The sequence below is a fragment of the Myodes glareolus genome, chromosome 2, assembly GCF_982192425.1.
Source record: "Myodes glareolus chromosome 2, mMyoGla1.1, whole genome shotgun sequence".
NCBI lineage: Eukaryota > Metazoa > Chordata > Mammalia > Rodentia > Cricetidae > Myodes > Myodes glareolus.
Window position 1 is genome coordinate 92213440 of NC_142027.1, and position 13846 is coordinate 92227285.

Here is a 13846-nt window from a genome sequence, read left to right on the forward strand (position 1 = left end):
GTCACCCATAGAGGGACACACTCAGCCCTGGCCAGTTTCTACCCCTTCCTGGTTCCTCCTCTCACTAGAAGAGTCTCTTTGTTGAGTTCCATCTTCTCAAGCAACTCTTTCCTCTGTTCTGGGACTGTCAGGAGCGCAGACACAGAATAAACAGTGTTGTGCTTCATATTAGGGGGTGTGTATCATTCACTTTACTCCTGGATTAGCAAAGCAACTCAGGGGAGGACAGGCTTATCCTGGCTCACAGTTGCAGGGAGCAGTCCATCACAACTGGGAAGCCATGGCAGCAGGACTGTGCGGTGGCTAGTGAATGTTAACACACAGCTTGCTTTATCTCGGCTAGACAGTCCAGGATTCAAAGACAGGGAATGATCATTTCTCAGTGAGGGTGGATCGTCCCAACTCAGTTAATGCAATCTAGAAGTGTCACCATAAACACACCCAGAGATTTGTCTCTAGGTGAATCCAACCCTGTCAAGTTGATAATATTAACCATCACAAGAAGGGAATTCAAACTGAAAAGAATAAAAAGTAATAAATAGTTTACTTTCCCCAGAGAGAAGCTATCAGGGCTAAGGAGATGAATCAGTGGGTAAGACATCTGTGAGGACTGAGTTCAATCCCCATTATGCACACAGAAGTTTGTGTAGTGGCTCATGGCCTGTAATCCAGACACCAGAGGTCGGAGGAACTAAAACCAAGGCTGGGGATATAGCTCAGTGATAGAACATTTGTCTAGCATGCATAAGACCCTGAGTCTGAACTTCAGCCCTACAAAAGTTACTTATGAAATAAAGGTAAAGGAATGACACAGACAAGATCTGGAACACAGATGTTTTCAGAAGCTCTATTTCAAGTAACTAAAGGGGGGAAACATCACAAATGTTGAACAAGTGGTAAAATTGATAGAATCTATATGATGAAATATTATTCAGCCATTAAAAAACCAAAACTTAATGAAATTACTATGTGAGTGAATTTTGAGAACATTGTTCTTAGAAAAAAAAAAAGAGAGAACATACAACAAGCTACATATTATCTGATTCTACGAATAAGAAATGTCCAGAACAGGTGAATCTACACAACCTGAAAGCTAATCATTCGTTGCCAGGAGCTGAGAGAATCAGGATAGGGGAATGAGTAATAATGGACATAGAATTTCTTTTAGGGGGTGATAAGAAATGTTCCAGAAAAAAAAAAGAAAGAAAGAAATGTTCTGGAACCAGACCAAGAGGAAGGTGACACTACATTATCAATATACTTTCTAAATATATTTTACCGCAACCAGAAAACAGTACTTTAGCCAGGAATGCTGGATTCCCAATGCTTGGAAGAATGAGGCAGAAGTATTGCCAAGAGTTTGCGGACAGTGAGACCCTATCTCAAACAACAAGAAAAGTCCAACATCCATATCCCCTCCATTTAACGATAGTTGTAGCAGACACGGGGAGAAAGATGCACATAGAGACAGAGCACACCACAGTTGAACTGGCACCCTGGCACCTCCCTGGGGCATGTCAAATGTTCAGTGACAAAGAACAAATTTCACTTTCCACAAAGGATGACAGGGTGGGAAATAACTGGTCAATGAATTTCATCAAGCCAAAGAAAAACCAGTTAGACCAGTTACCTAGTCACCAGGCAAGTCAGCCAGAAACACCTCTTTATAAGTATGCATTGACCTCTATCCAGTGTCTTCCATAAATGATTGGGACAATATTCTCTCAAAAGAAAAATGGAAAAATGAAGCTTTCCACTAACATCCCAAAGAATCTTCCAGAAAAACAACCTTCCTCAAGACTCAGCAATACCACTTTTGGGTATATACCCAAAGGATGTTCAATCATACCACAAGGACATGTGCTCAACTATGTTCATGGCAGCACTGTTTGTCATAGCCAGAACCTGGAAACAACCTAAATGCCCCTCAACAGAAGAATGGGTAAGGAAAATGTGGTGCATTTACACAGTGGAGTACTACACAGCAGAAAAAAATGACATCTTGAAATTTGCAGACAAATGGATGGAGCTAGAAAACATTATATTGAGTGAGGTAACTCAGACCAAGAAAGACAATTATCATATGTGTTAGGAATATTTCCTAACGCAAGCTCCCTGCCGATGCAAAATTCCCAATCAAGCCAAATCAAATGCCAAATTAAGAAATATCCAGGTTTAATGGAAGTTCTGTGCTCTCAGGTGGGAAATATATGGGAAATAGAAGACAAGATCTCCTGAGTAAATTGGGAGCATGGGGACCATGGGAGAGGGTTGAAGGGGAGGGGAGAATAAAGGAGGGGAGCAGAGAAAACTATATAGCTCAATAAAATCAATAAAAAATGGGAAAAAAAAGAATCTTCCAGAAAACTCTGGAACATTTGTCAGGTCTGTCTGTAAATTTGCATATTCACCATTTAAGATTTGAACACTAAGGGAGATGATTCAGTGGGTAAAGTGCTTGCCTGCAAGCATGAGGACCTGAGTTCAGATCCCCAGAACCCATGTAAAAAGCCAAGATTGGAGGTGCGCACCTGTAATTTCAGCAATGGGAGCTAGAGGCAGGAAGATACCTGGGGCTTGCTGGCCAGCTAGTAGAACTAACTTGGTGAGCTCCAGGTTCAGTAAGAGAACCTGTCTCGAAAAATAAATGAATAACACAGGTGGGGCACCAAGATGGCTCAGTGGGTAAAGGCATTTACTATCAAGTCTACCTAACAATCTGGGTTTCGTTCCTAGGGACCCACATAGTAGAATGGAGAACCAACTTCCCCAAGTTGTCTTCTGACCTCCACAAGCACACTGTGACACACATGTGCTCCCATTCACACATACATTCTCTGTCTCTGTCTCTCTCACCACACACTCACACACACACTCCCATTTCAAACATATGTGTTCTCTCTCTCTCTTTCTCTCTCTCTCTCTCTCTCTCTCTCACACACACACACACACACACACGCACCACACTAAATAAAAAGATTAGAGAGAGAGAGAGATGGTAAAGTTTATAAGTTCAGGATTAACAACTAATAATAAAACATAATAATATACCATAGTAAACAATATGTAACTGTATTCTATCTCTCCCTTCCTTCCTTCTTACCTCATCTCTCACGAAATACTTTCTAAGCTTTCAGCTCTTACTTAAACCAGTGGTTCTCAACCAGTGGGTCATGACCCTTTGGGGGGTCACATATCAGACATTTACATTACGATTCATAACAATAGTAAAATTATAGTTATGAAGGAGCAGCAAAATAATTTATGGTTGCAGGTCACCACAACATGAGGAAGAGTACTAAAAGGTAGTGGCATTAGGAAGGCTGAAAACCATCAACTTAAATCCTCTGCAGCTTCTCTTTGGCTTATGAGAATTATTAGTATGTCTGTTTACGCCTTGGAACTGAAACTCAGTAAAATGAGTGTTATTTGAAAATGAGCACAGCGGCAGCCCATGTAGTCAAGATGGCTATCAACTGACTAACGGGAATGTAGCGTAACCCTATGGAAATGCTGGGCAAAGTCACAATCATACCACAGAAGGGATGGTGCAAAGTTTTGTCAACTACTTAAAATGGTACACTTTTAAAATGTGAATTCTAGGAGCTTGGGGAATTTTCTGATACGTGTGTGCATGTGTATGTGTGTGTGTGTGTGTGTGTGTGTGTGTGCGTGCGCGCGCGCGCGCGCACATGCATATTCATGTATATAATGGTGTACATGTGTCCAGGTGAGCATATTCATGTGTCCTTGCATGAGGAAGGAAGAGTCTATAATACATAATGGGCAAGGTGGGTGCTGTGTAAATGTCCTTAAGAGAGTCATGTGACTCGTGGTCCAACGCCTTTTAGGGAGTCTCTTTACTCACTATTCCACGCTCATTGTTCAGAACGTTTGTTTCTACTCCTAACTACGTCATTGATCTACTCATTACACTCAAAACACAAACAAGAACCTGGTTACTTCAGCAGATACACAGGGACTCTGATCTGCTCTGTGAAACCCTGCAGCCCACAAGTGAGTACAGACCTACCTCCCATCCCCACTGCATCTAGACCACAACCCAGCTCCAGCCCAAAACTCAAAAGGCCCTAGAAAATCCAAGCCCAAAGGTGGTCTTGCGTTCTACCGAGTCAATTCCTATTGCGCACCTTTCTCTAGGTCATTGCTCTGCAACTCTTTGTCCCTGAGTTGCCAGTATTCTCAAAATATTCCCAAGGGTAATGTTTTCACCCCTCAGTCATCTGTCTTCTCCACGGTCTCCTCCCGTGACATCCAGGTTTTGTCAGTTTGACACAAAACTTCTATATAACTGGGAAGGCAAACTCTTAGTTAAGAAAATGCCTCCATCGGAAATGACTGATGTGGGAGGGCCCAGCTCACTGTTGGTGCTGCCAAACCCTAGGCTTGTGGTCCTGGGTTCTGTTAAAAAAAAAAAAAAAAAAGCAGCCAGTAAGCTGTGTTCTTCCATAGTCTCTGCATCATCTCCTGCCTCCAGGTTTCTGACCTGTGGTCCTGGCCTGACCTCCCTAGATAACAGACTACAAACTATAAAATGAAATAAACCCTTTTCTCCCCAAGCTGCTTTTGGTCAAGCAGTTTATCACAACAATTGCAAGCTATCTAAGACATCCCCCAACTCCTACTACCCAAGAGTACTCCTCAGAAGTTCCCATAAAAACCTCACCCACAAGTCCCATTGCTCCTTCGAGCTCAGATAGGGGTAAAAATAAATAACACTTCCTCCCCTCCCTCCTCCTACCCTTTGTGTGCTAACCCATAAGCCACCCACTCCCTTTCTCCCATTCACTAGTCCTTCCCAGGGAATTTTACAACATGCGAATGAGGTCACTGCAGCCATAAACAGCTAATGAACTGCTCTCTTGGATATCAAAACACAATAAAAGCTAGCACTCAGAACAGAAATGCCCCAGGTACAGGAGAGGGAAGCAGAAACAATAACAGCCACAGGAAGGGGAGACTTTTTCTTTCCTAAAATCTTTCTCTTCCTCCTCTCTCTTTTCCTTCCATTTTTTTTTCCTTCTTTAGAATAGAATGTCTCCCAACTTCCCCTCTTGTTCCTTTTGCTTCCTTCTTCCCTTTTTCTGGGGTTGTAACGAGGGGTGGCCTCACATTTGCCACCCTCCTGCCTCAATCTTCCCAGAACTAGGATTACAGATGACTGCTACCACATTTAACTTGATTTCTGCCACAAACAGCATCAAGACCCACCCCCACGAGTCTCTAGGGTGCACAAAGTACCCCACAATGAATCACATCCATGCAGAGCTCCCCAGAGTCAAGAGTGGAAGATTTTCTACGCAGTGATAGTTAAACAGAAATGTTGCACGGAGATCATCTTATGTGTAGAGAGGATTTTAAGTACAAGACATGAAAAAGGCATGTAAAAATCAATTCAGAGCTCCTGATTAGAAGCCCCCATTGAGAGGCTGGTAGCATTGCCCAGTGGTATGGCTTAGTCCTCCCATGCACAAGGCTTTGGGAGTATGTCTTCAACACCACCACCATCATTCTCCAGTAGCTCTGAACATTCAAGAATATTTTCTCCACTGAACAAGAAGAGCCACAGATGAAATTGACAAAAGGATTAACAAGCTTCAAAGAAGAAAATTACAGATTAGATTCTGCCAAACTCACACAGGTTCTCAGACAAGGAAAGAGGGGAGCAGAGAAATCCTGAATGATAAACATGTTTTCAGAGGCTCTGCCCTGAAATCAAACACAAGCAGAGATAAACAGTCACAGTATAGGCTTAGCACCCACCCGAGGACTTTCTGAAAGACTTTTTTAAACAACTCTCAAAGGCCAGTTCTCTCCATTCAAGGCTAGGAGTCCATTTCACAGGTCCAACATTTCTGGAAAGCCATTTGGCAATCCAAATCTGGAGCCTCTGACCCAGAAATTTCCTTTCTGGAAAACAAGCCCAGAAGAAACAAACATGAAGCTGGAGAAATGGCTCAGCAGCTCAGAGCACTCGCTGCTCTTGCCAAGGATCTGGGTTCAGGTCCCAAAGCTCACAAGGCACCTCACAGCCATTAGGAACTACAATCCCAGGGGATCCAACGCCTTCTCCTGGCGTCTAAGGGTGCTCATGCGATACACAAACATTCTTGAAGGCAGAACACCCATGTATATATAATAAAATTCATTTTAAAAAATAAAACTTGAACCCTAAAACAGCCAAATTCTTTTTTAAAAAAATGAAATAATCTAAGTGCCTCATAACTCAGAAGGCTAAAGATATGGAGGCAACAGATCCATGAAGGGAGTAGAGAGACAACTCAAAGGTAAAGGCATTTGCTCCCCCAGCCTGACTACCTAAGTTTATTCCTCTAGACCCATATATGTGGATGGAGAAGACCAACTTCTACAAGTTGTCCTCCAGCTTCCATGTGGGCCATGGAATACATGTGCACACTCATATACAGACACGCATGTGTACTCACGCACACACATACACACACACAAATAAAAATAAATAAATGTAAAAAATACTACTTTCAAAGTTGAGTTTTTACACATTTCTTTTTCTGAATATCTCTTGCAAACTGACTTCTATAAGCAGATAAGAAAAATATGCTACGTCAAATCCACACCCTTGCATAGTCTACTACTCAACCAAGCAGAGGCCCACAGGAACATTCACTATCCAGCAGAGGTGTGGCGAACAGCCCTCCCAAAAAATCTGCCCCCCCCTACTTATTTTGTAAATAAAAGTTTTTTGACATATAAGCCACACCCATGTCTTAACACCTAACTGTGGTTGCTTGCCTACTACAATGGCAGGGTTTAGTATATTCATTCACCTATCAGAGATTTCACTTCCCACAGTCTCAGTAACCCATAGTTAACTGTAAACTACCAAATGGAAGATTCCAGAAATAATCAATTCATATTTTTAATCATGTACTTTTCTGAGTTACACAATAAAATCTCAAGATGTCCTGTTCTGCCACACCTGATATGTGAATCAACTTCAAGTATAAAACTAGTTGTTAAAACAATGATGATTATATTCAAGTTACCTTTATTTTACTTAATGGTGTTTCCCCCAAATGCAAAAGTGATGCTTGTTATTTTATTAGAGAATATCATAATTACTCTATTTCAGTATTGGTTATGGTTGTTAATCTCTTACCAAGTGATGGTGTGTGTGTGTGTGTGTGTGTGTGTGTGTGTGTGTGTGCGTGCATGTGTCTATACACACAACATGCACAACCCTCAGAGGCCCAGGATGCTGGAAACTGAACATGAGTCTTCTAGAAGAGCAGGAAGTGCTCTCAAATGTTGAGCCATACCCCAACTGCCTCAGTTTATTTTTGTTAGGGTATTCTATCATAGCAATAGAAAAGTACAGATATCTACACACGAAAATGTACTGCACCACAGTGAAGTGTATCTCTCAGAGATAAGGGAGCGAGGGGTGAGTGTATTTTTTTAAGGAAAATTCTAGGGCTTGTACTCTGCAGCCTTCATCACCTAAACCTTTCCAGTGACCAGTAAGAAATGGCTTAGAATGGAGCTGCCTCCATCATACCTTTCTGACAATGACTGTGTGTCCAGCACCGTTCCACAAACTGCCCATTGATGACGGTAGCAGGGCAGTTGGTCTTGCCTTTGGCAGTGCCTGGACAGACATCCCCACACTCCTCATTGTCATCTTTGTTCAGCACGATGTAGTTGTCCTCCACAGAATCCAAGATCCGGGACCAGTCAATGGTGGCCAGGTAACAGAGCTCATTATTCTTCTCAATGCGGACAGAGCCCCGGGTGATGTTCATGAGGCTGTAGAGTCCCAGCTCCTTCAAGTGGACCATCTCAAAGATGACCAGGGCATAGTTGAAGAAGAGACGGGAGCCTCGGATGACTGTAAGGTTGGGGAAGAGGTCTTTCAAACTCTCCAAGCCATAGACACGAAAAAGAAGCAGGTAGTCTGTGATCATGATGAGTTTGGGGAAACTGAGGTCTCGGAAATCTTCGGGTCTGGTTTTGAACATCAGGAGGATCTGCAGATGGCCCTCGATGACTGAGCAGTTCTCCAGCTCATGCAGCCTGGTCAGGTTGTTCCTGATGTCCATGCCAGGGCACACTAAAGGGCAGACAACAGAAGCAAGGTAGATGAGCCAGGATTCTAGAACAGCTAATGAGGCCAGAGTCAGGGAGACAGCAGCATTTGCTGTACAGGCATGAAGACCTGACGCCCATGCCCAGGACCCATGTAGTAAGCTGGTACAGCAGCATGTGTCTATGAGGGCTTGGGGCATGCAGAGACAGACGGATTCCCACAGCTTATTGGCTACTTGTATCAATGAACTCCAGGTCAGTAGGATACCCAGTCTTAAGAAATAAAGTGGAGGGCTTCTAAGGAACAGTTGTCACTTGAAGTAGACTTCTGGTCTCTAATACACAACTGCGCTCACACGCTCACACACAAACACACACACACACACACACACACACACACACAGGGCTTATATATCCCAGAGCACTCTAGGTCAGCATATCACAGAGACTCCTGCACATCTATGCTCACTGCTGCTCTGCTCACAAAAGCTATATGTGAAAGCAGTTTAAATGGATGAATAATAAAGAAAATGTGGCACATATTGTAATATAGACATCTTCTCAATAGCCAAGTTATGGAACAAGCAATTGATAGATGAGAACTAAACTTTGGCTCAGCTTGTAGACCACTTGCCCAGCATGCATAAAGCCCCTTAGTTCCAGTCCCATCACATACTGGATATTGTGGTGCACACCTATAATCCAAGCATTTAGGAGGCAGAGACAGGAGGCTCAGGAGTTGAAAGTCATCTTTGGCTACATAGCAAATAAGAGGCCAACCTGGGTTATTTGAGACCCTGTCTTAAATAATAATAATAATGATAACAGACAACAAAGAAAATATGGCATGTAGACACAATGGAGTATTAGTCAGTCACATTATGAAATAATTACATATATTACATATGTGCATGACAGAAGCAGAAAGGAGAACAGTTGAGGTAAAGAAAGATGCCTTTGGGCAGAGGGCCAAGTAAGAATAATGGGGCAGGCAGAGGTGATGAGCAAGGTACAACCATATAGACACACAAAATGACAGATCTTGAAACCCATTCTTCAGTATACCAACCAAAAAGTTTAATGAAAGAAAAGGCCAGGACTGCTTTCCAATCTTCCTGGTTGTTAACAGAGACAGTGTCATGGTCAGTGTGAGCATGTGTGTCTCTTCCATATCCAGATTTCGTGAACTTTGTGGAGTTGCCCAGGAAAGAATGATCTGTTTCCAGGCTTTTAGGAGCCTCTATATTGGTTCCCCACTGACTATACCAGCAGACATTCCCATGGACAGTATGTAAGCGCTCCCCTTCCGTAATATTCTCATCATTTTGATAAATAGCCATTGCCATGAATATCCATCAGAGAAAGAATAGATAACGATATATGGTGTGCTAGGGGTGGTAGCCACTTGTAACAGCAATGATCAAGAGGCTAAGGCAGGAGGATTATGAATTTGAGGATAATCTGAGATGCATGGACTAGGCTTCAGGACATGGTTCAGATGTAGAGTCCCTGCCTAGAATCTGCCAATGAGGGCTCGGGTGTGGCTTAGGGGAAGAACCCTTGCCTAGAATCTCCCAGTGAGGGGCTGGAGGTCTGGCTCAGAGGTAGAGTCCCTGCGTAGAATCCCCAATGAGGAGATGGGACAGTGGTTCAGAGGTAGAAGCCCCTGGCTACTGTGCACAAGGCCTTCTGTCCAATCCCCATCAGAGAAGATGGGAAAGCTACAATTAGGGCCAGTGCCAGCTTTGTGGTCACCCACTGTGGGCTCTGCATTTCAAATTCCTAAGCCAGCCCCGATGAATGGCTTTCCCTGTAAAGCAACCATGCCTAAATAATTCCTTTCAAAAGGCAAAGAACATAATTCCTTTGGCTGGCCGAGTTAGAAGCCTTAACATAATCATAACCCTATCTATGAGGCAATCGGCTGACAGGAGGGTTGAGTAAGACATCAAGTGCAGAGGAAAGGGCAGCCGACCCCAGCCCAGGGCCCCTGAGCCTCAGCATGGAAGCTCTTCAGGAAGTGACTGACAGGAAAATGTACTCATATCAGAACAGGGCAAGGAAAAACTGAATGTCTTTGTTTTGTGTTCACCTACCTCCCTGGCTGGCTCTGCTTCCTTGGCCTGCCCTCCTAGCTGCCAATCAAGGTCTAATTACCTTTTACCTGGGTGTGGCAAGCGCTTCCCAGGAAACCCAACCTCCATCTCTTTGCTCAAACACAAAGGGAGTGCTGATTCTCCTAAGGGTGGGGGGCCTGCCAAGTTCCCACCCCCTCCACGCCTTCCCATGGCCCTGCAAGCCTGGCAATCATAGTCCTGGATATTCCTAAAATCCCTCCCACCCCTTAAGCCATGTGCGCTGGCTAGTTTTTGTCAACTTGACACAAGCTTGAGTCATCTGGGAAAAGGGAACCTCAGTTTAGAAACTGCCTTCATCAGACTGCCCTAGAGGCAAGCCTGTGGGGCATTTTCTCATTATTGACTGATATGGGAGGAGCCAGACCACTAAGGGTGGTGCCTCCCCAAGACAGGTGGTCCTGGATTGTCTAAGAAAGCCAGGAAGAGTAAGCCAGTCAGCTCTGCTCCTCCAAGGTCTCCACTTCAGTTCCTGCCTCTGGGTTCCTGCCTTCAGTTCCTGCCTTGACTTCCCTAGGTTGTGAAGATAGCTGTTGGTCATGGTGTTTATCAAGGCAACAGCAAACAAACTAGAACACGTGCTAAGCAGTTACTCTCTCAAATAGTTACAAAACTCCCTGTCCCCAATGCCAGATGACCTGTTGGGAGCAATAAAGGAAATGCTCAAGAGAAGGGCCCAGGCATTGAATGGTATGCAATAGGTGCTCAGCTCATGTCACCTGTGTTGATGTGTATTTTCCCTCAAATATGTAACATACATCTCTGCATGAGTCTGTTGTACGCACTCACAACCCCCACCTTCACCCCCAGCAAAAGACAAAGGTGTCATTCTTCCTCGCATGCCTTCCACTATCTTTTTGAGACAGTTCCTCTCTGACCTGGAGCTTGCTGAGTGGGCTAAGCTAGCAAGTCAGTGAGGCCCAGGACTCCATCTGTCTCTTCCACCCCAGCTATGATTATAAGTTTGAGCTGCCACTCCTGGATTCTTGGCTTCTGGGGAACTAATTCAGTTCCTTGTACTTGCAAGGCAAGTTCTTTATTGACTAAGCTGTCTCCCTGCTTCTATTTTAATCCTCCTCCTCTTCCTTGTCTTCCTCCTCTGTCCCCATGCTCCAGAGGAAAAGGCAAACAGCTTACCAGCTAAGCTACCTCCCCAGCTCCTACTGGCTACTCCCAGCCTCAACCTCCTAAGCACTCAAATCACAGGTGTGCCCTACCACACTCTGCTTAGCTCCAGGCCATGATCCCTTAGAGCCATTCAGAAGCCACCTACTTCAGCAGCCCTCCCTGATTGTCCTTCCTGTGAAGACCTCTATGAGTCTCCCCTTCTTTGTGTTCCTTCTATATGAGTTAGCATTTGTCAGAACCAAACTCCTTAGATAGCATTTCCCTACCAACCAGAGCCCTCTGCACCCATAAAACCCCTGTTTATTTTATTTTATCCCAAAACATCCAATATCTTTGAGGCAAAGAGACTCTTACCCTGGAGCCCCTGCGATGGCTCATCAGATAAAGGTGCTTGCTACCAAACCTGACAACTGGAGTTCGATCCCTGGGCCTCACAAAACAAAAAGAAACATCCTCTAACCTCCATATGTACACCGTGGGATATACATACATACATGTACACACACACATGCATGTATGCATGAACGTGCATGCACATATACACATACCAGTTAAGATAAAAGGAACAGATAGCTTGATCCTGGCAAAATAATGAATCCCTGTCTCAAAATGAAAGATTCCAAGCTGGAGAGACGGCTCAGTGGATGAAATGCTGCCTTGTAAGCCTGAAGACCTGATTATTCCATCCCTGGGTAGTGAGCACTTAGAATTTCTGCACTGGGAAGGTGAAGATAGGGGCTCCCTGGAGATCACTGGCTAGCCAGGCTACCAAGGTCCAGAACAGTGACAGACCATGTCAAAAAAAAAAAAAAATAGGGTGTCTAAGGGACACCCAAATTTGCCATCTGACTTCCACATAGATGTGCACATATGTGTAAGTATATACACACTACACACAGGCATGCACACATACACACCTACACATGCACACATGCAAATATACATGAACACACATACACAAAAGGATAGGGTAATCTAATCTGAGAATGACTCACAAAAGACGCAAAAGTGACTTGGGGAAGTACATCCCAAAGGTCTTGGATTTGGTGTTCTTGCTTCACAACCCTCACAGAGCACATTAAACTCTATTAAAAGAAAAGCCACACACTTATTCATGAGAAAGTTAGAAGCCCCAGCCCCAGGCAGGAGTAAAACTGCCACCTTGCCTGACACACTTGCCAGCCAGGCTCTGAGCAGAGCTGAAGGCCCTCTGCAGTGGTGAAGCCTGGGCTGCCAGACAGCTTTGAAGAGACCAGTACATCAGCTCAAATTCCACATAGTCGCACGAAGCAGATCTGAGGTTCCTGACACCTCAATGGTTTTCAAGCATGGACATAGTGACAGGCAGAGACCCATAGACATACTGTGTCAACAATACTCTTGATTGACAAGTGGACAGGATCTAGAAGCACACAGGGGACAAGCCAGTGTTGTGAGGAAGTCTCTACATTGGGTTAACTGAGGTAGGAAGACCTACCCTGAATGTGGGAGGTGCCATCCCACAGGCTGGGCTCCAGGACTAAATAGAGAGAGAGCAAGTAATGTTACAAAACTTAGTCAGGGGCTAGGGAAACAGCTCAGGGGTAACACTCCTGCAACACTCATCCTGCAAAATGTGAGGAGCAGAGTTCTGATTCCAGCACTCACAAAAATGATAGGCAGGTATGACAGCCTGCCTGTAATCCCAGCACTTGGGAGATGAGGAAGAGGATGCCCAGAACAAGCTGGCTTGATAAACTAGATGAATAGGTGAGTTATGAGTTCAAATGAGGAACTCTACCTCACTTGCCTCAAGGAAGACATGCAATATCAGCCTCTGCTCTTCACACATTTGCACAGATACATGCACTCACACATGCTAACATGCATGTACATATCTTTTGCACAGATGCAAAAGAGAAAAAGGCTTAGTAAAGTCCTTGCTGAACAAACATAAAGAACTGTGTTCCATCCTCAAAACCCACATATAAAAAGCAAGCACAGCAGATGCATACACTTAAGAGTTCTAGTGCTGGGAGACAGACAGGAAGATCCTGGAGGCCCACAGGCACGTCAGCCTACCTTAAACAGTGAGCTCCTGGTTCAATGAAACCCTGCCTCAAAATAACAAGGGGTCAGACCCTGAAAAATGGCACAAGGATGGCCTCTGGTATATTGCTGTCATAGCGGCACAAGTGTTTTGGGAGTAACCAACCACTATCTGGATGGATTTAAGGCCCACTCCATAAGATGGAATCCATACCTGAAAATGCTAAAGTGGCCAAGAACCTGAGACTAGACAGATCATGGTCCCAGGGAAAACCTAATAAATAATTCTGCTAAAGGAATACAGCAAAAAAATCACTCCTAATAACATTCTCAGTGCCTTGCTCAGCCATCATCAGAGAACTTTCCTCTTGCAATTAGACAATGTGTAGAGACTGAGAGACCTTGGAACACTCAGTCCTAAATGGGATGTCACACCCCTCCCCACAGGAATCAGGAAGCTAAGCAGAAGA

General features: G+C 44.2%; 1 protein-coding gene across 3 annotated transcripts in view; it reads right to left on the bottom strand.

Moving 5' to 3' along the window:
* Window positions 1-13846, bottom strand: part of Insr (insulin receptor) — a 134821-nt gene that overhangs the window by 104081 nt on the left and 16894 nt on the right. For all 3 annotated transcript variants that reach the window (XM_085685286.2, XM_085685285.2, XM_085685284.2), the window contains exon 2: window positions 7559-8110. In XM_085685286.2, the coding sequence (XP_085541412.1) occupies window positions 7559-8110 (552 nt within the window). The remainder of the gene's footprint in view (window positions 1-7558; window positions 8111-13846) is intronic.